Source organism: Syngnathus acus, chromosome 22 (genome assembly GCF_901709675.1).
Source record: "Syngnathus acus chromosome 22, fSynAcu1.2, whole genome shotgun sequence".
In the NCBI taxonomy this organism is placed as follows: Eukaryota; Metazoa; Chordata; class Actinopteri; order Syngnathiformes; family Syngnathidae; genus Syngnathus; species Syngnathus acus.
Window position 1 is genome coordinate 461,162 of NC_051106.1, and position 25,347 is coordinate 486,508.

Below are 25,347 nucleotides of genomic sequence, written 5' to 3' on the forward strand. Positions count from 1 at the left end.
ATCCAGTCTGTCCTCTGCACCTCCATCACTGTCTGGTTTGGATCGGCCTCCAAACAAGACAAGCACAGACTACAACGGACAATCAGGACTGCAGAAAAGATAATTGGAATCAACCTCCTATCTATCCAAGACTTGTACCTGTCCGACTCTCTGGAGGAAGGACAACATCCTTGGAGACGAGAAAAGACATTGAGAAGCGGAGGAACTCACAATGCTGAAAATGGACTCATTAAAAAAAAAAAATGGACTCATTCGAGAGTGATGGATGGGTTGGCTCTGAAGCAACAACAAAAGAACACCAACTTGAGAGGGTGAGGTGCTGCAAAAGACACATGAGACATGAAGTGTCCGACAACCAAATCGCACTCCTTGCTGAGGCGTGACCAAACTTGGTGGAGCTTGGGTCAAAGTGGACGGGAGCTTCCTTGTGCACCGAGTTTGACATAACTGAGGAGATTTGATAAAAAATTGAATAATGTGAGAGCTACAGAGAAAAGCATCATAATCGGAGATTGAACAGGTTTGGATAAAACAAATAGGCTAAAACGGTAGGAAACAAGAGCGAGATCTGATATTTTGGCTCGTCAGGCTTAAGAAGTACAAGTTGAGTTAGATAAATATTGGACTAAAGTGGATTCAGTCAAGAGGAAGCTAGGTCACTCAATGTACCTACTCAATACGATAGAAGTTCGTTGCACCATAGTGGAGGTTGGGTGGTCAGAAAGTTGGATACCGTTTTCTTCCGTGTATAATGCGCCCCCATGTATAATACGCACCCTAAAAATGGCATGTTGATGCTGGAAAAAAGCCTGTACCCATGTATAATACGCACCCAATTATTATTATTATTTTTTTTAAATTATTATTTTTTTTAAGTCCCAATGATCGTCACACACGCAGGGAGGCAATGGGTCCCATTTTTATAGTCTTTGGTATGGTCTTAACTAGGCTGGATGTATTTTTTTTGTTGCCGTTGATTTCTCCGACTGCCCGTAAAGGCACCACCGCGATCAGATGAAAAGAGAGGAAAGTGACGTGCGGACATGTGAAAAAGGCGGCTCTGTATGGGAGAGACGTTGAAGAGGAATAAAAACACCCTTGGAAACCAAAACTTGCCCCTCGTCGTGACTCGGAGCCGCAACAAATGTTTCGGATTTGTGTAGGGTACATTGTGACAGCAAACGAGCAGGTGATCGAGCAAGCGTCTGATACGAGAGCATTGCGTTCGTATGGAGCGTGTTTGAAGTGAACAGCAGAGACGAAAGGAACAAGGCAAAGTGTTGTGAAATAAAATATTACCTGTAATACGCATTTTGTTATTTGCTGATTGTATTAAACTATCACATTCATTGTCAGTCAAGAAGAGAAGAGGACTATTATCCCTTCTTTGACGAAATGACCAGAGCACAGTACAAACACACTGTTGTCGGTCAGTCCTGTTGTTGGTTTTGTTGTACCATGATTTTCTTAAAAAAAAAAAAAAAAAAAAAAAAACAATTAAAAAAAAAAAGATTTAAAAAAATTTGTACCCATGTATAATGCGCACCCCAGATTTTAGGACAATAAATTAGTTAAATTTTGCGCATTATACATGGAAAAAAAACGGTACTCCCCTCCGGACGGCGTTATAGAGCTCGGTACGCCAAAACCAGCAGACACAGAGACAGCTTCTTCCCCCAGGCTGTTGCTCTGATGAACTCACACCACTCATAGAGTCTCAGAGTCATTACTGTGCAATAACATCCTGCTCTTCACACCTTTTTGAATTTGTCTACACTGTTTTTGCCATTATTCACATGTCCTGAGTGTTGTTAGTCACCTAAATGTTGAACAGAGGTGTGTTTTACCGAAGTCAAATTCCTTGTTTGGCACGCTCAAACATGGCGAATAAAAACTCTTGAATCTTGAATCTGTATTCAAAATTAACTCATCAAGCGCCTGCGTTCCAAATCTAGCCCTGATCTACGTCTCGACCTCTCAAACGTTATTACCTGTGTCATGCTTGCTCAAAAATGTGACTTAGAATATGGTGTTGTGAATTTCCAATCTCCCCGATCCCATTTGATCCCGCTTCTCAGCTGTTCTTTCTCATGCTCCTGTTAGCCTGCAATTGTCCAAATCAAAAATGTTATTTTCTTTTAAATGTCTTTGTGTTGAACCTCTAAATCTCTCGTGTTGCTCACCTATCTACACCAGGAAACCAATTAAAGGGTATTAAAAAAGGACCAACCGACCACTCCCAATATCTCCTCATTGAACTCTCCTCCGCTTTTTTCTATGTAATGCATTGTTGACCACAAACTATTGACCTACTGTAACCCCTAATTTAATCCCAATCAACAAATACTCCTTCCTTCTCACTTATTTTGTCTTAATCAATTACTAACTGGTTTAATTTCTTTAACGCGTCTGTCTCTATGTCTATTTGAGTATTGGAACGCTTCTACAAATGTAATGTCTCATCTCCATGTCAGTTGCCAGATGGCCTAGCGGGGTGTTGACCGCTCCCGACAGGGTCCCTCATTAATTACGAGTGACCCCCCTTTTCTTCACTTCCTTCCTCTATCTCATGCCACAAAGGTCCCTGTCCCAGGCCACCTTTGTGGCTTCCTGCCGTAAATTATTGGTGTCGTGGCTTAACTTTCTACTTAAGACACACACAAATACACATATATCAGTATTGTAACAGTTAGTGCAAGCATGCCCCTCTCCCACTTATTGGCAAACTGTTAACCATTAGTACTGTTGCAGTTTCAAAAATACCCATTCAATGTGGTTCATGCATTATTTGCCCAGCAGCATTTGGTCATCTACCGTTGGTGTTAGTTTCACGCGATTTCGACCTATTCCGGGGGACCCGGCCCAGCCTCTCTCCACTCCTCAGTTCGTATTCCCGGGGCGGGCAGCCTGAACGAATGCAGGGGGGCCTGGCTCATCAATGTTGACAACGCGGGCTGGCCAGACCCACGCTATCATTCCGCCGGCCCCTCCCGCGCGCACTCAGCACCCCCGTCCCACAGGCACGCACCCCGGAGCGAGCGTGGGCTCCCTACTCGGTCCCCTCCCCGCTCAAAAATTCTCCACTTCCACCTTATTCCACACACACACACACACCATCATCATCATCGGCGGTCACTCGAAGTCGAGTATGACAGTCCTCCTTCCTGGTCTTTGTGGGTCTTCAGGTGGGCGAAGAGGCCGATCCTGGACCCGATAACGCTGGTGCAGTGTGGACAGGGGAATGTAATAGTGGTGGGTTTGGGTTGGGCCTGCTTGGTGGAGGCTCTCTCCTTTCTGCGTCTGCCTTTTGTCTTGAGCAGCATGGTGGAGGTCAACGTTATATTGAGCGGCGCTGTCACGGACAAGATTTCTTCACGTCGTCCTGTCTGTGGCCTTGTCTTCCCAAGTTTTAAGGTTTATGTGACACTTCGTCAGGTTTGCTGCAAACTGAGTTGAAGGCCTTGGTGAGGTCTATGAAGGCCATGTATAGTGGTTGATTTTGTTCCCGGCATTTTTCTTGCAGTTGTCGAGCAATGAAAACCATATCTGTGGTGCCTCTACTTGGGCGAAATCCACTCTGAGACTCAGGAAGGATGCTTTCTGACAGGGGGGTGAGTCTGTTGGCCAGAACCCGAGCGAGGGCTTTCCCTATGGTGGAGAGGAGAGAAATGCTACGGTAATTCCCGCAGTCTGCCTTGTCTCCTTTCTTGAATACGGAGACGATTAAGGCATCTCTGAGCTGCGCAGGGATTTCCTCTTCTTCCCAGATCTTAAGAAGCAGGGCATGGATGTGCTTGAGAAGGTCGGGTCCGCCTTTCTTCAAGACCTCTGCTGGAATTCCATCGGGCCCAGCAGCCTTGTTGTTCCTCATCTTCCTAATGGCATCCTGCAGCTCGTTCAGGCTGGGTGGCTCTCCCATGCTTTCAGCTGTGGGCTGTTGTGGTAGTTGATCAAGAGCCTCCATCTCAGGTATAGTGTCCCTAAGAGGTCCTCGTAGTGTTCTTTCCACCTGTTTGCAATTGCCTCCTTGTCCTTCAGCAGCAGGCCATCCTTAGAGTGAAGGGGGGTTAGGCAGTGGTGGCTGGGACCATACACCGCTCTTGTGGCATCAAAGAAGCCTCTCGTGTCTCCGGAGTCAGCAAGCTGCTCGATCTCCAGAGCCTTCTTTGTCCACCATTGGTTCTTCAGTTTCCTAACCTGTGTTTGGACGGCTGCCTTTGCTTTGGCATGGGCTACTCTTTTCACCTTGCAGTGGATGTCATTTCGCCAGGTGATGAAAGCTTGCCGCTTGTTGTTAATTAGCTGCTGGATCTCAGTGTCATTCTCATCAAACCAGTCTTGATGCGTCCGCTTTTTGTGACCGAGGATTTTTTTGCAAGTGTTCATTATGGTAGTCGAAAGTGTGCTCCAGTGTGTTTCAATATCCTCTGGATAGTGGTTGGGCAGCGCTACACTAAGAGCCTCCTGCAGCTGTTGTTGGTAGGCGGTGTCATTCAACAGCTCGATGTTAATTCTTGGCCGGCACTGTTTTTTCTGCATCCGTCTTTTCCGCATTAGGCGGATGGACATGATTGAACGAATGAGGAGATGGTCGGTCCAGCAGTCGTCTGCACTGGTCATTGCTCTGGTGTTTAGGACATCGCGGCGGTCTTTAGAGCGGACAATGACATAGTCGATGAGATGCCACAGTTTGGAGCGAGGATGCATCCAAGATGTTTTGAACTTGTTTTTTTGACGGAAAAGTGTGTTGGTGATGACCAGGTTGTGTTCTGAGCACTTGGTTAGTAGTAATGTGCCATTAGAGTTTTTGTTTCCAACCCCTTCTGTCCCCATCGTACCCCTCCATAGGTGGTGGTTTCGTCCCACTCTGGCGTTGAAGTTTCCAAGCAGGATTAGCTTATCCTCCTTGGGGACCTCCGATAGGACTTTGTCTAGGTCAGCGTAGAAGGCCTCCTTCACTTTGTCCTGTGCATCAAGTGTTGGTGCATAGGCACTAATGACCATGGCCATCTGATTGTTGGCAAGCATCAGGCGTATGGTCATTAAGCGCTCGTTAATGCCCACAGGGAGTTCATGGAGGTGGTTTATGAGGCGGTTCTTGATAGCAAAACCCACACCGTGAATTCTTGGCTCAGTTGCAGGCTTTCCTTTCCAAAAGAAAGTATATCCACCTTTTTCCTCCTTCAGCTGCCCTTCATCTGCCAGTCGGGCCTCGGAGAGTGCTGCGATATCGATCTGGAACTTCCTTAGCTCTCTGGCGATGATGGCAGTTTGCCTTTCAGGTCGATCGCTGGGTTGTCCGTTAGGGTCCGCACGTTCCAGGCTCCAATGTGTACATGTTTTTGTTTCTGACCGCGTGGTGGTAATACCTCTGGATGCGGTATTCCAGACAGGATTTTGTGAGGCAGGCTATGTTTAGGGTACCTTTTCTAACCCCCTCCCCTAATGGGGTGAGCAGAGTGGATCCTGAATAGGGCTGCTCAGTCATGGGTGCAGCTGCCGAGAAGCTCTTCTGCCTCAGTCCAAGAACTTAACGACTGAATCTAACACCCACCGCCTGTGTGCCAGGTTGTGGCTAGGGGCTGCCAGACCTCACTGTCCTGCCCCCGTTACCACTTCCTGATCGCCACAGGACTTTGTTGTCCAGGATGTAAAATGGAATAGGTTCCCTTCAGGAGGACGCCTGCGCGTGACGTCTTTTAGCGTGGGGAGACTGATGCGCCTGCAGCCACCACACGGTCCTTGGCAGAAAGGGGCCGGGATCCAATGGCATGGAGTCCATGACGATTGGAGACCACACTCTGTTGCAGCCTTCATCCGCCTTCAGTGCCGTTGTGACTCACAGAACACACACACACGCCGACGCAAACGCACAAGCACACACACATGGGGATCCCCTGAGCACTCACAACAGAATGACAACAGACTGACATACATATCTCACAGAGATTAGCACAAACACATAGGGAACAGCACAAAAAGGGATCCAAATCGGATCCCCGTTTCAATTCTTTCCAACCGCTTCTATGCAATCTGGTCATGACAGCGGCTGTTTCCCGTGCGCATGCGCACTTACAAACATGCCCTGTGCACTTCGTCTGTTTCTCTAAAAGCGCATTGTTTTTCCCCCTTATACTGCAGATTTCTAACTTTAGTGTGCACACAAATTACTTTTCTTACATGGTATACCAATATTAAACCCCCTGAGGCCTCTTTTCCCACATTTTCCAATTTCTACCGGCTGCGCACTCCTCCGCTCTGCCAATTGCGGTCTGCTGCAAGCCGTAAATTTCATCAGACTTTGACAGGTGTGTATGCTTTACAGTGCGCCTCGACAATCGGAATCGAACCGTGTCGACTTGGGTATGACCGCAGCGCACCAGTTCACCCGCGGTAAGTTGCCCAAAGAGTATCTCTAAGAGGCTAACGCCCAGCGGTCAGCCGGTGGAACTCCGCAACCCACACACACTCCTAATCTGATCAATGCCCAAATAACGTGGTCTGCGCGCTTCATTCTCTTCGGCACTCTTGGTCCCAGACCCAGCCGGTATTTCTCCCACATTCATTCACACAGCTACGGATGCCAAGGGTGCGCACTTCTCCGCTCTGCCAATAGAGGCTTTGCAGTCACGTGGTTTTATCACGTGATTTTGTGTTATGCCGCCATCTTGGCGGTCAACCGGTCAGCTCGTTCCTACGTGTTCGTACAGATTCAGTTTGATTTCTGCGCTACATTTTCACCGATTTCATCCGAATTATGGCTGATTTGCTATCCAATGAAGTTGGGCATTTGGATGAAGAATCCAAGAAACGTTACCGAGAGAAGTTGAACCTTGTTGGCACAACGGATCCATACCTTTTACCGAGAAGCATGCTAAAATCACCTGAGCATTTTGCAACAGCCGACCTGCCTGATCTCTCATATCCAGATATTTATAATTACCTCGTCGATTCACCATCTCCGTACACTGGAAAGGACCTTAAGGCATACAAGAGTCTGGACGCCTACAAGTATTTTACAGCAGGTTTTGTGCATGATGGGCTGATATGGCAGATTCCAAACAGAATCGATTTCTTCTCATGACCAAGGTAAGGAAAATATCATATTGAAATCTGAGAAATTAATTCCTACAATAAAACATTACATAATTTCCAACTATTCAATATAGAGCTTATGCAACAATTTCTACAAAAATACTTTTTAGAATTCATGCTTGATAATTCCTTTTGGTCTCTTGCTCAAAATGAACCAGGTTTAAATTTTCAAGCTAATTTAATGAATGATTCATGAGAAAATTTACCAAATGCCAGGTAAAATATGCATAAATGGACAGTAAGAGGTCTAGCCTTGTATATTATATCCACATTAGGGACTGATAATAATATAAGGTATGTCATATTATCTGTTTCAGGTAAAACACTCTCAACGGATGAATGATCCTCCCCTCAGACCTTGGGTAGCAATAGCGAAAGATGGTCAGATCCCGTGCTGCCACTGTACCTGCATGGCTGGATTGGGTGAAACATGTTCACATTCAGCAGCATCCCTGTTCGCCCTGGAGACATTAATACGTATGAAGACGGCCACTTCATGCACATCACTACCTTGTCAGTGGCTGAAACCATCAGCATCGCACATAGAATATGCTGAAGGATGCAATATCGATTTTGCCCGTCCAGCCCAGAAACGAAAGTCAGAAGTTTCAACTCCTGAGGAAAGTGCTGCGAGAAAACTGCTGAATGTTCCTCCACCAACTGAAGAGCAGAAAGCTGCCTTTTACAAGGCTTTGTCTGAATGCGGTGGAAGACCAGCAATTTTGAGCATTGTCCCTGACTATTGCTGACAACTTTGTGCCAAGGGCAGTGAAGCGAAAGCTTCCTGTACCTCTCTCACAGCTGTACGATTCTGGCAATATGAAACTCAGCCCAGATGAACTTGCACTAAAATGCCGGTCAGAGCTGGAAAAGTTACATTCCATTACCAGAGAGCAGGTTTGTATTTTTTTCGCACTTAGTAATTAATATATATATCATAAGTAATTTATTGTTCTCCAACCTGTTACAAATTATCTAATCATAGTGAAAACAATTTTTATTAAAATGTTTTTCAGATATCTGCGGTTGAAGAAGAGTCCAGGGGCCAAGCAACATCACATCTTCACCAGCGGGTAGTTGATCATTTTCACAAGGGACAGACTGGGAAATATTGACAAGTGCTGCTGCTGCTGCCAATGCCCTCTCGCGGTCTCTCTAGCGCTGCTTGAGATTTTGTCTTCTCTCAAAGATCTTCAATGAACATTTGAGTTTTCGTTTGTGAGGTGACTGGGTATGCTCAAATATACTTGGCACATAGTCTGGGGATAGTGGATCTTCGCTTTTTGCACCTGAAACAATTAAACAATCACATTATTCATAATGACTACCATAAATAATTAAGCACGTTGTTGAAGGGGATATACCCAGTTCAGTTTGTTTCGTAATGGCATTTCATAACTTGACATATTAAAAAACTCAATAGAGTGAAATCATTCAGTAAACTGTACCTGTCTGTTCAAGTTGCTACCATTTTTATTTTTTGTTTATTTTTGCATGATGCCTCATCTGATTGGCTTGAAAACTTAACCAATAAAAATTTTAACCTTGTGCCAATGGCTTGAAAACTTTATCAATGTAGATTTTACCTTGTGCCAAATGAAGTAACAAAAAGCCTCTTGTTCAAAAATGCTTCATTAAAAAAAAATTGTTTCACAAGGTTCATAATAATTTCTTTTGAAATTTCCTAATGCATTCACTCATGAGAATTAATTGTTCAATTCCAATATGATTTTCAAGCCAATCAGATGAAGCATCATGAAAAAATAAACAAAAAATAAAAACGGAGGGGGGGGGGGGGGGGGGTGAACTGAAGAAATCATCCCATTCCCTGCCTTGCTGCTCTTGCTGCCTTTCTAAAAATGCACCCAGCATTTTCAACAATCATATTTGTATCATCCCATATTGTATTATTTCACATTTTGTGAAACAAATCAGGGGTGAATAGTTTACATACCTGATATGAAGTGCTCATTGCATATCCTTGTGTAAATCGTAGGTTTCCATCGTTCACGACGAATCGCCGCGATCCATTTATCGCGTTTTTGGATGTTTGCCGGAAATCTATAGAAGGTTTATCGCCTCGTCTATTGCTACATCCAACAGCACAGCAGGTTTCCGGCATTTTCAAGCTCAAATAGCAGCAGATGTAACAAGAAAGCGTGTGTGAGTCGTTGACCGGCACTGAAATGTTGACCGGCAAGATGGCCGCCAAGCTAATGTGCGCGGCTGATGACGTCAGCTGCAAAGCCTCTATTGCGGTGGCTTGGTGGCGCACGTTTCTTGTCGCAAACGGTCTTCAATCGTATCTATGCTCCCGCCCCACTGACACAGCTAAAATTTACATCTTCATCTGTCGCCAAAATAAAGTCCACGTTTTATGGGACTTTTCTATTATTATTCTCTCGTGACAGTCGATCAGAGATGTCCCAGGCATCCTATACTGTTTCACGTGCCCCCTCTCTCGGGGCATTTCTTCTTTCTCATTCATCATTCACACCAGACATGTCACTCACACTATTCACGTTTCCCCATTAAGTTTCATGTTATTTCTCCATTTTTATTTGCCTTTTTCTTTTTTTATTGAACATTTTCATTTTCCTATTGGGGCCACTCCCCCCTTTCAAAATTCACATTTTGACGACTTTTGACTACTTACTTACTACTACTACTTACTACGACTTAGCTTACAGGACCTCACCTGAGAGAGCTATCACACAATAACGCTTACCTATCGACTAAAACGGCTTTCTTTCAGCTGACTTTAAGTTCTCTGCATGTCAGAAAACGTTTAAGTTGTTCCACACTATGTTTGTCGATTAATTTTCAGGAAAGTCAGCAACACGAGGTTACCTAGCAGGACCTTACCTGAGTGAGAGAGCTATCGTAAAATAAAGCTTACCTTTCATTCGTCATGATGGCGCCGCGGATGGCAGCCACGGTGAGTCGCTCTCTGTTTATTTGTCTTATTTTGTGTGTTTTCTGTGTCCTCTGCTGTCCATCCCGGATCACTTTTACTAGAGAAGCGCTGTTAAACATCGGACAGTCTTCTTCTGGTATTTTCTCTCCTGTTCTCTTCGATTCAGACTGTTTGTCGGAGATTCTAGCCGGAGCGGCGGTGCTGTACAAGCTAGCACGACGACGGCGGCGCGGAAAACGAGCGGGAGCACTCGTAAGGCTGAGGCAGAGAGGGTTCCGTTCTGCCCTACCGTCAATTCATCTGGCGAATGTCCGCTCCCTGGCGAACAAGATGGACGAACTGCTGCTCCTCACTTCAAGGAACACGGACTTCAGCAGATCCGCCGCGCTGTGCTTTGTGGAAACGTGGCTCAGCGAACGAACGCCCCACCACGCCGTGGAGCTAGCGGGCTTCAGGCTAACGCGAGCAGATCGCAGCGCGGAGCTCTCCGGGAAATCAAAGGGAGGTGGTCTCTGTTTCTACATTAATGAACGTTGGTGTACTGATGTCACGGTGTTGAAAGAGTTTTGCAGCCCTCTCCTAGAAACACTTTTCATAAACTGCCGGCCGTTCTATTCACCACGGGAGTTCTCCTCGATCGTCATGGCGGCTGTTTACATCCCACCACACGCACGTGCGAGTGAAGCCACGCAGATGCTGGCTGACCAGGTAACAGACATGGAGAAACTTCTACCAAACTCACTAATCATTGTTCTGGGTGATCTTAACAGGGCGAACCTCGCACACGAACTCCCCAGATACAAACAGCACGTAACGTGTCCCACCAGAGGGGCACAGACTCTGGACCACTGCTACACCGTGATCAAGGATGCATACCACTCTGCGGCTCGTGCAGCTTTAGGACTCTCGGACCACTGTCTAGTTCATCTGATCCCGGCCTACAGGCAGAAACTAAAAACTTCTAAGCCTGTGGTGAGGACTGTGAGGAAGTGGACAGTGGAGTCAAGGCAGGACCTCCAAGCCTGCTTTGACTGCACCGATTGGGGAGCTTTCGAAGCTGCAACTTCAGACTTGCATGAACTCACTGACACTGTCACTTCATACATCAGTTTTTGTGAGGATCTGTGTGTGCAGACTAAGACCTTCTGCACGTACAACAACGACAAACCTTGGTTTACACCGAACCTCAGGAGGTTGCGCAAAGTCAAGGAGGAGGCCTTCAGGAGCGGCGACCGCGACCTGTTCAGGCAGACCAGAAACACACTGAACCGAGAGGTCAGGAAAGCCAAGAGGTGTTACGGGGAGAACCTGAAGAGACACCTCTCTGCCAATCCTGATCCCTCAACAGTGTGGAAAGGTCTGCAGAGCATCACGGGCTACAAGAAACGAACCCCCCGTCCTGTGGAGAGCCCAAGGCTTGCTAACCAGCTGAATAAGTTCTACTGCAGGTTTGATCGGTCCTCCCACACAACGGGACTTCCTGCAGCACAATCTACATACTCACCTCTCCCCACAACTGCTCTGTCCACACCTCTATCATCGTTGTCACCCACTCTCTCTCTTGCAGAGGTCGCGCCCGCACTCCAGGTCCGCGAGGAGGAAGTGCGCCAGATGTTCCGGAGACAAAAGACCAGGAAGGCACCGGGCCCAGACGGCGTGTCACCTTCCTGCTTGAAAGTCTGCGCTGAACAGCTGGCGCCCACCTTTGCACGGATCTTCAACCGTTCTCTGGAGCTGTGTGAGGTGCCCTCGTGCTTCAAGAGCTCCACCATCGTTCCAGTGGCCAAGAAGCCCGCCATCACAGGTTTGAATGACTATAGACCCGTCGCACTGACATCTGTGGTCATGAAATCTTTCGAGAGGTTAGTGCTGAACCACCTGAAGGAGGTCACGGGCCCCCTGCTTGACCCCCTCCAGTTTGCCTACCGGGCAAACAGGTCAGTGGATGATGCGGTCAACATGGGACTGCACTACATCCTGCACCACCTGGACACTCCAGGAACGTACGCCAGGATCCTGTTCGTGGACTTCAGCTCGGCGTTCAACACCATCGCTCCTGACATCCTCCAACAGAAGCTCATCCAGCTTGCGGTGCCTGCCCCCACCTGTCAGTGGATCACCAGCTTCCTGACCAACAGGAGACAGCGTGTGAGGCTGGGGGGCATCACATCTGACACCCGGACCACCAATACTGGAGCCCCTCAGGGGTGCGTCCTCTCCCCACTGCTCTTCTCTCTCTACACCAATGATTTCTCCTCAGATGACTCTCCTGTGAAGCTCCTGAAGTATGCAGACGACACCACTCTCATCGGACTGATCCAGGACGGTGATGAGACTGCGTACAGACAGGAGGTGGAGCGGCTGGTCCACTGGTGCAACCAAAACCATCTGGAGCTGAACCCGCTCAAGACCGTGGAGATGACAGTGGATTTCAGGCGAGACCCTTCACCACTTTTACCCCTCACTATCCGCAGTAATACTATTCTCTCCACAGACACCTTCAAGTTCCTGGGAACCACAATCTCTCGGGACCTGAAATGGACCGGCCACATAGACTCTGTCCGGAAGAAGGCCCAGCAGAGGCTGTACTTCCTGAGACAGCTCAAGAAGTTCAACCTGCCGCGAGAGCTTCTGAAGACCTTCTACACTGCCATCATCCAGTCTGTCCTCTGCACCTCCATCACTGTCTGGTTTGGATCAGCCTCCAAACAAGACAAGCACAGACTGCAACGGACGATCAGGACTGCAGAAAAGATCATTGGAATCAACCTCCCTTCTATCCAAGACTTGTACCTGTCCAGGACCAGGAAACGTGCAAGGAACATCTCTACAGACCCTTCTCACCCAGGTTGCAGTCTGTTTGAACTACTCCCCTCCGGACGGCGTTATAGAGCTCGGTACGCCAAAACCAGCAGACACCGAGACAGCTTCTTCCCCCAGGCTGTTGCTCTGATGAACTCACACCACTCATAGAGTCTCAGAGGCATTACTGTGCAATAACATCCTGCTCTTCACACCTTTTGAATTTGTCTACACTGTTTTTGCCATTATTCACGTCCTGAGTGTTGTTAGTCACCTATATGTTGAACAGAGGGTGTGTTTTACCGAAGTCAAATTCCTTGTTTGGCACGCTCAAACATGGCGAATAAAAACTCTTGAATCTTGAATCTTGAAAAATGGCTTTCTTCCCGCTGACTTTGAGGCCTCTGCGTGTCAGCCAACGTTTGAGTCGTTCCACACTATGTTTGGCAATAAAACTGTTGGAATTTCGCCCCTGGTACGTCGTCCTCCTCCAAAATGATGTGTGCAAATGTAGTTGCATGGTCAGTCGGACACAATGAATGTCCGACTGACCGTGCAAATGTAGTTGCATGGTCAGTCGGACACAATGAATGTCCAACTGACCGCATACGCTGAATATTTATGAGCGAACGTGACGTCATTTGAGATCAACCCCATAGAGAGACACATCACATGCACATCACGGTCCCAACACACCCTTCAACTCTTAGTTCCATGGTGGAATTCTGTATGCGAACACCTATGCAACTTTACTCGCAGTGTCCTCATGACATCAAGCCACCAACATAACATGAGTAATGTTATGTTTTGTTCACGTCACAAGGTGTAGAAGAATCCGGTCAATTTTTCAAAATAAAAGATCGTTCAGATTCAGATAAATAAAGTTACTTATACGTTCTTCTGCGGCTCGGTACCAAATGATCCATGGACCGGTACTGGTTCGCGACCCTGGGGTTGGAGACCACTGCTCTAAATGACAAGACAGATCAGACTAAATCTACAAGTACGCAAATATGGACAGGCGGATGTGTGGGAAAACAGGCAGGACAGCAGCCCTCCCTCCGGAATTGAGTTTGGACAACCCTGATCTAGATCAAAAGAGGCATCAACATATTATTTGCGCAGATATCAACATGAACATTTGTATTTTTGCTGATTTGAGACACAAACATTCGAGATAATAGTCCAAGGAACGTCCAGGTCATAAGACCCTATACAGGTGGATCTGTCGCAGATCCTCTGGGTCGGCGTCTTTACCCACGTATACATGGTAGTCCAAAGGAAGCTCCTCCACCCAGCCGGCCGGTAGCGCCTCCTAATGGGCAAAAAGAGGACGCACAGAATAAAAGAAATCAATGCTGCCCTCCCGGGTCTGTGGTCAATCGCTGAGCATCAGCCTCACCCGCAGAGGGTGGAGAGCGTCGTGCAGGCTGGGCACCGTCACCAGCAGAGAACCTTGTTTCCGCAACGTCCGCATGATGAACCTCCAGGCCCTGAACGGGAGGGGCCGGGTCACACAAGTTGCATGCCTTCGCTTTCAAGAAGTCACGTTGGAAAAGTCCGCTCGTGACTCAGACATACCGAAGCAAGTCAGACAATCGTCAACCTTGCACCCAGTAGCTGCACCCATGTTGTGCGCGTTTGTGTTTGAACTGTTGTGTGTTAATCCCGTGCGTGTTGATATTGTGTGCGTGCATGAGCGAGCCCATCCTGACCTGACTTGCTGGTCGGGTTCCAGGAAATACTCAAAGACGTTGTTCATGACCACAACGTCGGCGGTCCACAGCAGAGCTTCCTGCGTGCACACGTCAGCATGGACAATCTGCGGCAGAAAACGTTTCACCAATAAATACAAATCAACCATCAAACATACTCTGAATACTTGAAACTTGCCATCGACGAATGAAAAACATTCCACAAACAAACGACAGTGGCAAATAAACACACAAATCCAACACATTCTATAATTCTGAAACACCAGAATACATTGAGAGCAAAAAAAACAAAAAAAAACAGAGCACCCCAGATTTACTGCCCATTAAACATTCCATACGTAAAACAGATATTAAACATAGAAGAACGTAGCACGTTTGACTTTTTTAAACATTTAATGAATACTGCACTTTTAAATATCACATGAATATATTGAGATATCGCATGAACACAAGAAATATCATTCAGATTGTCAATAAACTAGCAATCTCACAAATGCGGGACGCCATCCCACGTCTCAAATCCAAAGACCCCCTTACCACACATCAGAGGTGGCCCCACCTGGACTCTGGCCTCCATCCCGTACTTGAGAACCATCTTGTTCTGCAGTTGAACAAACTCCTCGTCGAGCTCCACGCCAACAAGCCGGGACGCCGCGCTGTACACAAAGCCCTGAACAACACAAAGGTATGGGCGTATGGCAGCGGCAAAGACAAAGTGAGAGAGGGGAAATGTGGGATGCCAGAACGGTGTGAGAAAGGCCTGAATACAGAAGCGTGAAACGGGCGTGGATGTCTGTCGAAAAGGATGACCAAGAGAGGCCTACGCTACGTCACAAAGGAAGTGCCAAGTCAGCACTGCGGTGTATGCGTGTGTTGCCATCTCACCCCATAGAGCACGGCGCCCAGCCGCGACCCAATGTCCACCAGCACGCGGCCGCTCAGGTCCGGCAGAACGTTTTGGAACAAGAAGAGCAGCTCGCACATGGAGAACGAGTGCGACACAAAGTCTGTTGGCGCACACGGCAGATAAATGTGGGTTAGTGGTGCGCCGTGATTCGGCGGTGGTGGCTTCACGCACCCAGAGGCGCCGTGCTGTGGGATCCGCACTTGAGACAGTAGCATCGACTCATCCGTCCCGCCTCGCACAGGGCGTCCACATGGTTGTCGCTGTACAGGAAGGCATCAACGTGGACAGACAGACACGAGTGGCACTGCATCTGCCAGGTACAAACACACATTCACTAACAACATACGCCGTATAGGCCAGTGTGAAAGGGGCTACATGACAGCCATGTGTGCTTGTGGAACCTTGTGCAGGGCGTTGGCTTCAGACGGCAGCATGGCATCCAGTGGTAGGCTCTCCCTGATGTCATCAGCGATGCACCTCAGGATGACTTGATTGTTGTCCACCAACAGCTCATCCAGCTCATCTGCAAACGCAAGGCATTGTGGGTAAACGTAGTCGATAACAACTTCCCACGGGACCCGTCGACGGCCGGTTAGCAAATGCGGCAGAAGACGTCACAGGGAAGCAACCGTACCTGAAGTTCGGATCCAGTCAAGCAACTTCGGCAGCTGAGAAAGTTCGACTCTACTCAAAAGATGCCGTAGTTCACTTTGAGCTTCACGCAAATTCATCACGGCTTCCACGCTAGCTGTTTACAACACTTCCGGCTCCTTGCCGCGCCCCCGTTTGCTCCCATTGGCTTGTCGCCTCAGAATAGTATGTTACGTCACGATGAGACCCGGATGCATTTTGAACCAGTTTTTAAATGTTAATTAATTTTATTTATTTTTTTATTTGAGCAATAAAGGCTGCTTGAAGTCCATCTGACGGACACGTTGAATCACAAACAGACAAAAATATTAATTGAAACTGAACTCATGCGTTATTGTTTTTTGATGACAAGACGTCCCAAAACACATACATTGTGTCCCAAACAGAGCAGCCAGCCGATTTTGAAATTACACAAAGAAATATACACATTTGCAAACCAGTTTTGTTTTTCATCAAATGCGCTATCGCGAGTCTACGTGTTGCAGTTTTCATGGTGTCCTTGGGTTTGGAGGCGCTGTACAACGGCTAGTCGGCTACATCGTCTCGAAACACAAGTCGAAGAAGACAAACGGAAACTCAAAGCGTCTGGCGGGCTCGAATTGCTACAAACGGCTGTCAAATTTAGAGCTTTGAACTCATTAGGCCAAGAAGTCTGTTGGTTTATCACGGTAAGTCGTTTGCCTTGTTTTTTTGTTCTTTCAACCAATACCTGTTTAATTTTATCACGAAATTATAACAAGCGCTCATATTTACCATATGTATGTGCAAATGGTTTAAGTGCACATCGAAGGAGGAATTCCTTTCAAAATGGTAATTCGTCAATCATCACTCGATGAAATATGTGCGTAATTGAGCGTGACATCAGAACGTAGTCTCCTTCCCCAGAAGCCTCAATGCACCGTAGCTTCCTTCACCATGACGTCATCAGCCAGACTGCTAGCCAAATGTGTGTCCAGTGGGGCAGTGTCTCAGGTCAGACTTATAGCATGTTGCCCTCATTAACTCTTTAATTCGTAACTGGCAAGTTAATCTAAGTCACCTAAGTCATCCGTGGCTTTTAGGAGGAGCTAGAATCCGCCAACTCATCGCAGAGCTCCGTCTTCTCCTCTCAGCTGCATGAAGCCGAACAACGAATCAAAATGCATAAAGAGCTGGAGCAGGTCAAGCAGCCCACCCGTTGTGATTCATCACACGCTGATAAACTCATCAGCCTCACTTTCTGGTTTGCAGCTGCAGCTGGAATTGGAGCTACTGACTGCGGACAAGCAGAACGCAGACGCCACGCACGTGTTCTACCTTGGTGAAGAACACGCACGCACGTTGATCGATTTGTGAGTTTGAGCTCAGAACTCTGTAGCACAAATATGACCCTTCTTGCCAGTTGCCAGGCTGCAGGCCCTGCAGATGTTCTGCACTCACCTGCAGGATGTCCTGAAGGACCACAAGCTCCTGGCTCAGCAACTGAGCAGGCCGCTGGGAGGCGCCAACCTTCCTGTCCCGGCCCACCTGCGCCGGTAGCGTCCGACCCGCTTGGACTCCTCGCAGGAGCCGCTCAGATGTCCGTGTTTTGTCCACAGCGGGTCACATGTTGCTATTGCTTCAGGTTTGTAGTGCAAGTGGTCCAGATGGCGACGGACTTTGTGGAGACTTGGGACGAGAAGAGAAGTGCTATAAGCAGATGCGCCGGCGCTGCCGCCAACCTGGATCAGCTGGTAGGACGTGTGGGCCTGCGGTCTGAACAGAAAACTCATGCGTGTGCCCTATTTGCTTACATTATCTCAATAAAAACAAATTATCTTATAAAATACTTTGTTAATGAATTAAAATTTAAAATGTAATTTAGTTCTTATTCAACTGTAAAAAGCAATGATCTACTCAAAATTTGCGCCTTTGCTCTACGCCTTGGTGTCAGAACACGTGCGTCTCGCAACTTTTGGGCCTCGCCTCGCAGGAGGAGGCGTTGGCCGATCGGCTTCTTCGATGGAAGGACGCGTGACCAACCTCGACCGACGCTCGTCCTCCAGACCGTACCGGCCCGCTTCTGTCTTTTGTGACCGCTTCTTTTTCTTTGGAATAAAAATGACTGATTGGAAATCTTTGTTTTGGACCTCACTGATGCAGTTTCACTCTGTCCGTTCGAGGGCTCTCAAACATAGTAGGTGGGGGACACCTTGAACCGCACGTATATCTAGGGGCAATTTGGAGTGCTCACTCGGCCAACCAAGCATGTTTTTGGGATGTGGAGGAAACCGGAGTGCCCGGAGAAAACCCACGCGGGCACGGGGAGAACATGCAAACTCCACACAGGGAGGGCCGGATATGGAATCGAAGCCACACCCTCCTAACTGTGAGGCGGATGTGTTAACTAGTGCCCCACCGTGCCACCCTTGGACCTCAAACAGACGACAGTTAATTGTGAAACTAAAAACAGGTTTTGTCTTCAAAATTAATTGAAATTGCTTGATTAGATGTCTCTATTAGTGGTGAGTCATTGTGCATAAAGAAAATTGAGTGAAAGCTTCAGAAAATAAAGCTTCTTAAATGACGCCTTCATGATATCACGGAAACGACAATTCTATTTTTTTAACATGACTATCAAATATCACACTTTAAGAAACATCAATCGGAAGATATGGATGAAGTTAAATCGTCAAAGTAAATTATGTCCACACAGATCGACTGTATATGGGGATTCATTCTGGTAAATGATTGCCGCACATTAAAAAAAAAATGGTTGGAGATGTCCGTGTTCCCGACAGCCCCGAACGCAGCATACCCGCGCCTCTCATCATCCTCAAAGTCCGCTGAACACCATCATTGTCACGTCTCCTCTGTTTCTTTTGCTTGCCAAACCGGAGCCACCATGGAGCAGAACGAAGACAAGACAACGCAGACTCGGAACCGGGACCAGGCCGCCGCGGAGGTGCAGGACGAAGCTCCAGCCAAGCAGCCCGAGGCAGCGAATGCTGATGATGCGACGGAGGCCAACGTGAGCGAGGTGCTTCTGGATGCCGACGTCGAGAAGCAACAGCAGGAGGGCGAGCAGGATAAGCGACCTTTCGTGAACGGAGCAGGAGACGCAGGAGCTGCGCTGTCGGAGAAGAACGGCTGCGTGAAGGTGAAGATGGACGAAGAAGAGCGGGAGGCGAAGTTTACCGGGCTGAACAAGGAGGAGCTGCTGCGAGTGGCCGGCACGCCCGGGTAGGAACACAGCCGCAGTCACCATTCTGCTTTACAGAAAAGAACAAGATGCATTTAATTTCGGCAGGAAAACGACCAGTTGAAGGCGTGTGCAAAAGGAGTTTTTTTGGGGGGGATTTTGAGGGGTAATTCGTTCCGAACCCACGCTCGTAACTCGAAGCAGTCGTGCAGAGCCGCTTCTACCCAAGGCTAGGGGGGAAAACAATAGTTTCGAAATTACTACAAGAACAAAAAATGCTTAGAAGCCCGCCATCCAAGGCATGAAAGGGAAAAACAAAGTCTGTTTGCTTTGAACTATGGGCTTCACTAATTTAACAGAAAATTACCTCGCCGTCGACCGGAACTCAGGTCGCGACCTGTCATGCCTCACCTTTTTTCTGAGGTCGGTCGTGCGACCCTCTCAAGTCAATATAATCGTCCGCACGATAAATCTATTCGACAGTGCTTTCTTTGGGCTGACGGTAAAACGCTAGCTTTGCTGGTTGTTTTGAAAGCTTTTACGTCACTGAGGCTGGCAAATGCACTGTGGGTTTCGAAGGGCCAACCCCTCCCCTCCCCCCAACCTCTCGGAGGCTTGTGCGAAAGGCGCTTATTGCGTGTCCCGCTGCAGGTGGGTGCGCACCCGCTGCGCGCTGCTGGTTCTCTTCTGGCTGGGCTGGCTGGGCATGCTGGTGGGCGCCGTGCTCATCATCCTGCAGGCTCCGCGCTGCCGGGACCTGCCCGACACCCACTGGTGGAACGAGGGGGCACTCTACCGCATCCCCAGCGTGCACGCCTTCACCCGCGCCGGTGACATCAAAGGTGATAAAGTGTCGCAACCCCTGGTTGGCCGCTTGCCCACTTGATTTTGGATTATTTCATCTTGACTGACTTGAAGGTCATTGTGTGTGTTAGGTGTGATGCAGAAGGTGGATGCCTTGTCCCAGTTGAAGTTCAAAGGTTTGGTGATTGGGCCGGTTCACGTGGCCCCGCCCGACAATGCAGCCGCGCTGAACTTTCAGGAGATCGCAGCTGACGTCGGAAGTCTGGAGCAGTTCAAGGACCTTGTGCGCACTGCGCACAGGAAAGGTGATTGAGCACAAAAGGACATTTTTGTTTTGGAACCGAGACACGGTCTAAGATTCCATTCTCAGAGTTAACGAATTTGTCCGGCGCTAGTTCGAAGCACTAAGCGCTTCCTAGAACTTTTGCCATTGCGGTCTTGCAGGTATGTCTGTGGTCCTGAATCTGACTCCCAACTACTGTGGCTCCACCGGGTCCTGGTTCTCCAACGCCAGTGTGAGCATGGTGGTCGAGAAGCTAAAGGTGATGTGGCTGCCGGCCAGCAGGGGGCGCCATCCATCCCTGACTCTTTGTTTGGGTGTTCTCAGTCGGCGCTGGTGTTCTGGTTCATCGAGGGCGTGGACGGCATCGAGCTGGAGGACGTGGAGTACGTGGCTAACGCCGTACCGTCTCTGTGGGCCGACATCCGGGCCATCGTCCAGAACGGGACCAACGAGCAGCCCACCAGAAGGTCAGAGGAATCGTTCAAAAGTGTTCTTCAAAACTGCTGCACGCTCAGTGACGCGATTTATAAGTCTTTGAGAAATTTCTACCAAACGTAGCCAAGTATGTACTTGCGAGTCACTCATCCGGTCGGCCATGGCATTGTGGTGAAATACAGAAACCCTGCCACATCCAGAAGTTCTCCGACGACACGGCCATTGTTGGATATGTTTCGGAGGGGAACGATGTGGAATACAGGACGGTCATCAAGGACTTTGTCAGCTGGTGTGAGCTCAACCAGCTTCAGCTGAACACCAGCAAGACGAAGGAGATGATTGTGAGCTACGGGAGGACAGCACCCCACTTCACTCCGGTGAACTTCCAGGGATTGGACATTGAGGTAGTGGTGAACTACAAATTCCTGGGTGTTCGCCTGAACAACAAACTAGACTGGACTGATCACACCCACGCCCTGTACAAGAAGGGCCAGAGTCGCCTCCACCTGCTGAGGAGACTGAGGTCCTTCGGTGTGTGCAGGGCTCTCCTCAGGACCTTCTATGACTTTGTGGTGGCCTCAGCCATCCTCTACGCTTGTGGTCTGCTGGGGTGGGGGCAGTACGGACCGGGGCAGGGGGAGACTAAGATGGTCAGGAGAGCGAGCTCTGTCCTGGGCTGTCCCCTGGACTCCATAGAGGTTGTGGGTGAGAGGAGGACGTTAATTAAGCTGAAATCCATCATGGACAACACCTCTCACCCCCTCCATGACATTGTGCGGTCCCTGAGCAGCTCCTTTAGCAGCAGACTCTTACACCCACGGTGTAGGAAGGAAAGATTCCGCAGGTCCTTCATTCCCACTGCTGTCAGGCTCTACAACATGTGTGGCAACTGATCATGTGTTTCGTTTCTACCGCTACTAGTGGCACTTGTCTTTGTCCTTGTCTGTTATTTATCCATTTTTACATTTGACACTTGTCTCTTGTATTCTTGCACGCTGCTGTGACAAGTAAATTTCCCCGCTGTGGGATGATTAAAGTTCTATCATCATCATCTTTCCTCCCTGCAGACTTCTGATGGGTGTGACCGAGCACCGCTCGGCTGCGGCCGTGTCCACCCTTCTATCATCCACCGGCGTGGACCTCCTGACGTCCATGGTGCTTGCGGAGGGAGACGCGTCCCAGCTCGTTCAGTCTGTGCTGGACTTGTACGCTGCCCACGGGCCAACCCGCCTTTCCTGGAACATGGGGGGGCGGGGCCCAGGTCACTTGGCTTCACTGGTGGGCCCGGCACTGGTGCCGCTGTGCCAGCTGCTGCTCTTCACGCTGCCCGGGACGCCTGTGCTCCAGTACGGCGATGAAATAGGCCTGATGGATGAGGTAAGCCCTTGCTTGCTCGTGCTCATCTGCTTCCGAGTAGTCACTTCCTGTCAAGTTTGGAAAAAGTTGGTGTGGGGGTGTGGTTATTTAAATGAGCCAAATTGTGATGACAAATTCAATAGAGTTGAATTTCATAAAAAGGCTTGGTTGACACGTTTTCAATGTTTCATTTTGTTTTAATGTGTCTCATGAAGGGCACAACATTTTCTACAATGATTTGGGACTCGCCCGAAGAGGAGGAACCTAACACAACTCTGAAGGTAAACGATTACAAACAAGACATGATGAGGATGAAGACAAGTATAATGAAGTTGGTGGTGGTGAGGAGGGGCAGGGTGAAGATGCAGAGAATGAGGATGAAAATTATGTTAAGATACATGGCTGATGAAGGTGATGGGGTTACTCAGGAGGATAAAGATGAAAATGAAGAGGGTGAAGATGATGAAGACAGTGTTGGTGGTGATGGAGCAGATGTGGATGAAGATTGTGATGTGTCAATGAGGAGGTTTACCTTGGAGATGATGAAGATGCAGACAGCCAAGATAATGGCGACGTTGTCTTCCCCCAGGAGGATCGCGCTCGCCGCACTTCGTGGCGCGCGTTGGTGCGCGACCTGAGCGGCCTGCGCGCCAAGGAGCGCTCCCTGCTGATGGGTGACTTCGTCCTTCTGGTCAACACGTCATCGACGCTGGCCTACGTCCGCTCGTGGGACCAGAACAATCGCTACCTGGCTGCCTTCAATTGGGCTGACGGAGAGACCCAGCTGGAACCCACCGGTTGGGTCCTTCCGCCGCTGGCTGAGGTGGTACTCGCCACTCCCGTGGTCGGTGCCCTGACACCGGGCACCCGCACGGACCCCGCCAAGCTGCGCCTGGGCGCCCAGCAAGCGGTGCTGCTTAGGTTTCCTTACGCCGGCTAAAAAGCGCGACGTCATCATGTTGATGTCTCGTGTTTGTGTGGTGAAACTAGTCAAATAAATATCAAGGTGAGCTGCAGGTGGCGCCCACTTGTCATTCGACTTCCTTCGGGACATTTCCTCCTCAATACAGAAGCGTGGAGCTGCTTGTGTGGAGTAAATACCTTTTTTCATCTGTTGTGTAGAAAATAAGTGAAGTAAAAATTCACATCCGTCAGTGCTATGTTTGTGTCGGTCCGTCAGCGTCTGAAAGCACTTTAAATGTCAGCTCGTGCAAACTGAGCACGTATGGATGGTCGATCTGATTCTGAACTACCCTCTGGTGACCCTGGACCGCCTGAATTGCTCATTTTAATTACGGCTGGACTTATATCCGAACAAATCAGCAAGTACTGAGTACTTGTAAATTTTGCCACCTGTGGAAGCCCTTGGAGCCAAAGTCAACCGCTCCAAAACGAGAAGTCATCTTGTCAGTTACCACCAGAGGGAGACAAAGGAAGCTTTTTCCATTGCTTTGACAAAACATTTTTCACATGTATAATATTCCCCCTGCCAGGTACAGATTACATGACACTTATTTGAGCTATAAATACAGACAATTTGGATGGAATGTGACATCCACAAACAGTGTTGACTTGAGATGGAGAAAAACACAAAACAAGTTGAAAGTACATTTTTTAAAAGGAATGATTTGATAAGTCCATTTTAAAGATGCGGCAAACGTCATAGAACGAATGCTGAATCTTGCAAACGCGGCCGACGTTCCGATGAGAGTCGGGCCGCGTGCGGAAGCACCTCGCCGCCTTTGCCATTTGGGATGGCCGACGTCATTGGAGCATCTGGAAGTAGCGCAGGATGGCCATGATGTGCTGCGGCATGAACACGTAGCCCGTGTACACCGCCATGCCCGCCACGCTGACCAGCAGTGAGTCTGACGCGCTCAGCGTTAAAGACGACAACGATCAACTTAAAAAGTACTTTTGTGGCTGACAGTGTCCTTCTGCACCAAAATATAAATACACCTCAAGAAACCTTTGAAAAGTTGTTCTTGCTCAGCATTGACGTCATAAGTAAGCGCAAAAGTAACTTGTACCGGCTAGCATTTTTTGGCCGCCTCTTCGACCTTTTTTTTCAACGCATTTATTCAGGGTCAGCCCAAGGGTATTTGTCGTCCCAGGCAATTTCCCAAAACAGCACCCCCTACTACTGATGTACTACTAGTAGTAGTCGTTCAAAGATAACTGGCGGTCCGAGTTATAGCGCTGGAGTGGGCGGCGGCAGAATTTTGCCGCCCCGTATATTTTGACGCAATCGGCGGCTGCCGAGCTCGCCTAACAGTAATGCATTTATTTGCCACCTCCTCTACGCGGTCAGTTGACCTCGTGACGTCATCGGACGCATCGTATCTAAACAGATAGCTACGCTTCCGACCGTTAGCTCCCATTTAGGATCAACAGTTCGCGCAACACCGCCGGCGCGAACCAAAGCCCCCAACGATGACGTGTTCAATGTCCGACTGAAAAGTGTTCTGCGTAAATCACAAGTTCACATGGCAACCAAAACCAACTCATCGACAGCAATATGCTTCCATTGTTAAACGCACTGCACACGGCCTCAAAGCCGAATGGGAGTGTTTTGATGAAAACGCCGCGTTCTCCAGGCAACACAGAAGGAGACGCTAAGCTGTTAGCGCGCAGCCCGTCTGGGAGGTGAAAAGGATACTGAAGACTGTCCTCTCCCACGGCTCCAGCATGTAGAGAGCCGTCACCAGAAGGTACTGGCGGTAGAACCACGACAGATTCTTCCAGCAGTCGCTGAGAGCCATGTTACAAACTTCTGCTAGCGGCTAGGCTAACTTCCACTCTTTTTTTCCCCCTTATCTTGGCTTCCCTAGTTTGAGGCGGTACGCAATTCCGCATCGCATGCGACGTCACAGGCCTCCGCACGCCAGCCAATGAAGACGGCCCGCCGCAGAGATACGTCTTGAGGTCCGCCGTTTTGGAAGTGGTGGATATATCAAGCACTTTTTCATCCGATTATAAATGTTCATGCTGAGAGATATATATACACACGTATATATATATATATATATACATACATACACATATATATATATACACACACACATATATAGTTTTATTTATAGTTTTATATATATATATAGTTTTATATATATACACACACACGCACACATACATGCCCTATAATTCAAAGTTTAAGGAGCTCCGTTTTTAAGTGAGTGTTTTGGGCGTTACTATATCAAAGGGTTTTTTCAAGTATTTCTT

General features: G+C 48.4%; 4 protein-coding genes and 1 long non-coding RNA gene across 7 annotated transcripts; 3 read left to right on the forward strand and 2 right to left on the reverse strand.

Moving 5' to 3' along the window:
* The first annotated feature begins 6,759 nt into the window (after positions 1 to 6,759).
* LOC119116760 lies at positions 6,760 to 7,831 on the forward strand. The gene is made up of 3 exons (XR_005096349.1): positions 6,760 to 6,781; positions 7,293 to 7,311; positions 7,413 to 7,831. It is a non-coding gene; the product is annotated as an uncharacterized LOC119116760 (long non-coding RNA).
* A 5,706-nt stretch (positions 7,832 to 13,537) lies between these two features.
* zgc:109986 (uncharacterized protein LOC553566 homolog) lies at positions 13,538 to 16,235 on the reverse strand. The gene is made up of 8 exons (XM_037242415.1): positions 16,071 to 16,235; positions 15,838 to 15,959; positions 15,608 to 15,746; positions 15,415 to 15,536; positions 15,089 to 15,199; positions 14,530 to 14,636; positions 14,217 to 14,307; positions 13,538 to 14,129 (listed from the first exon to the last, which is right to left on the reverse strand). The coding sequence occupies exons 1-8, from the start codon at positions 16,165 to 16,167 to the stop codon at positions 14,016 to 14,018; spliced, it is 903 nt and encodes a 300-aa protein (XP_037098310.1). The 5' UTR covers positions 16,168 to 16,235; the 3' UTR covers positions 13,538 to 14,015.
* Positions 16,236 to 16,487: 252 nt separating this feature from the next.
* Positions 16,488 to 18,181, forward strand: haus2 (HAUS augmin like complex subunit 2). Of its 2 annotated transcripts, none has more exons than XM_037242414.1 (7): positions 16,488 to 16,755; positions 16,973 to 17,059; positions 17,149 to 17,247; positions 17,318 to 17,387; positions 17,469 to 17,601; positions 17,691 to 17,799; positions 18,039 to 18,181. In XM_037242414.1, the coding sequence occupies exons 2-7, from the start codon at positions 17,003 to 17,005 to the stop codon at positions 18,081 to 18,083; spliced, it is 513 nt and encodes a 170-aa protein (XP_037098309.1). In that variant the 5' UTR covers positions 16,488 to 16,755; positions 16,973 to 17,002; the 3' UTR covers positions 18,084 to 18,181. The 2 variants fall into 2 exon arrangements, with proteins under 2 accessions (XP_037098309.1, XP_037098308.1); XM_037242413.1 differs by having other exon boundaries at positions 16,500 to 16,755; positions 18,000 to 18,181.
* A 666-nt stretch (positions 18,182 to 18,847) lies between these two features.
* LOC119116707 (4F2 cell-surface antigen heavy chain-like) lies at positions 18,848 to 23,285 on the forward strand. Its single transcript, XM_037242370.1, has 8 exons — positions 18,848 to 19,288; positions 19,899 to 20,089; positions 20,183 to 20,356; positions 20,496 to 20,593; positions 20,659 to 20,801; positions 21,837 to 22,146; positions 22,341 to 22,406; positions 22,715 to 23,285. Exons 1-8 carry the CDS (start codon positions 18,951 to 18,953, stop codon positions 23,063 to 23,065), a joined length of 1,671 nt encoding a protein of 556 aa, XP_037098265.1. The 5' UTR covers positions 18,848 to 18,950; the 3' UTR covers positions 23,066 to 23,285.
* Positions 23,286 to 23,544: 259 nt separating this feature from the next.
* On the reverse strand, positions 23,545 to 25,070 carry sptssa (serine palmitoyltransferase, small subunit A). 2 transcript variants are annotated; one of them, XM_037242440.1, is made up of 2 exons: positions 24,785 to 24,908; positions 23,545 to 23,993 (listed from the first exon to the last, which is right to left on the reverse strand). In XM_037242440.1, exons 1-2 carry the CDS (start codon positions 24,885 to 24,887, stop codon positions 23,890 to 23,892), a joined length of 207 nt encoding a protein of 68 aa, XP_037098335.1. In that variant the 5' UTR covers positions 24,888 to 24,908; the 3' UTR covers positions 23,545 to 23,889. The 2 variants fall into 2 exon arrangements, 1 of the variants encoding a protein (XP_037098335.1); XR_005096330.1 differs by having other exon boundaries at positions 23,861 to 24,001; positions 24,785 to 25,070.
* Between the last annotated feature and the right edge of the window lie 277 nt (positions 25,071 to 25,347).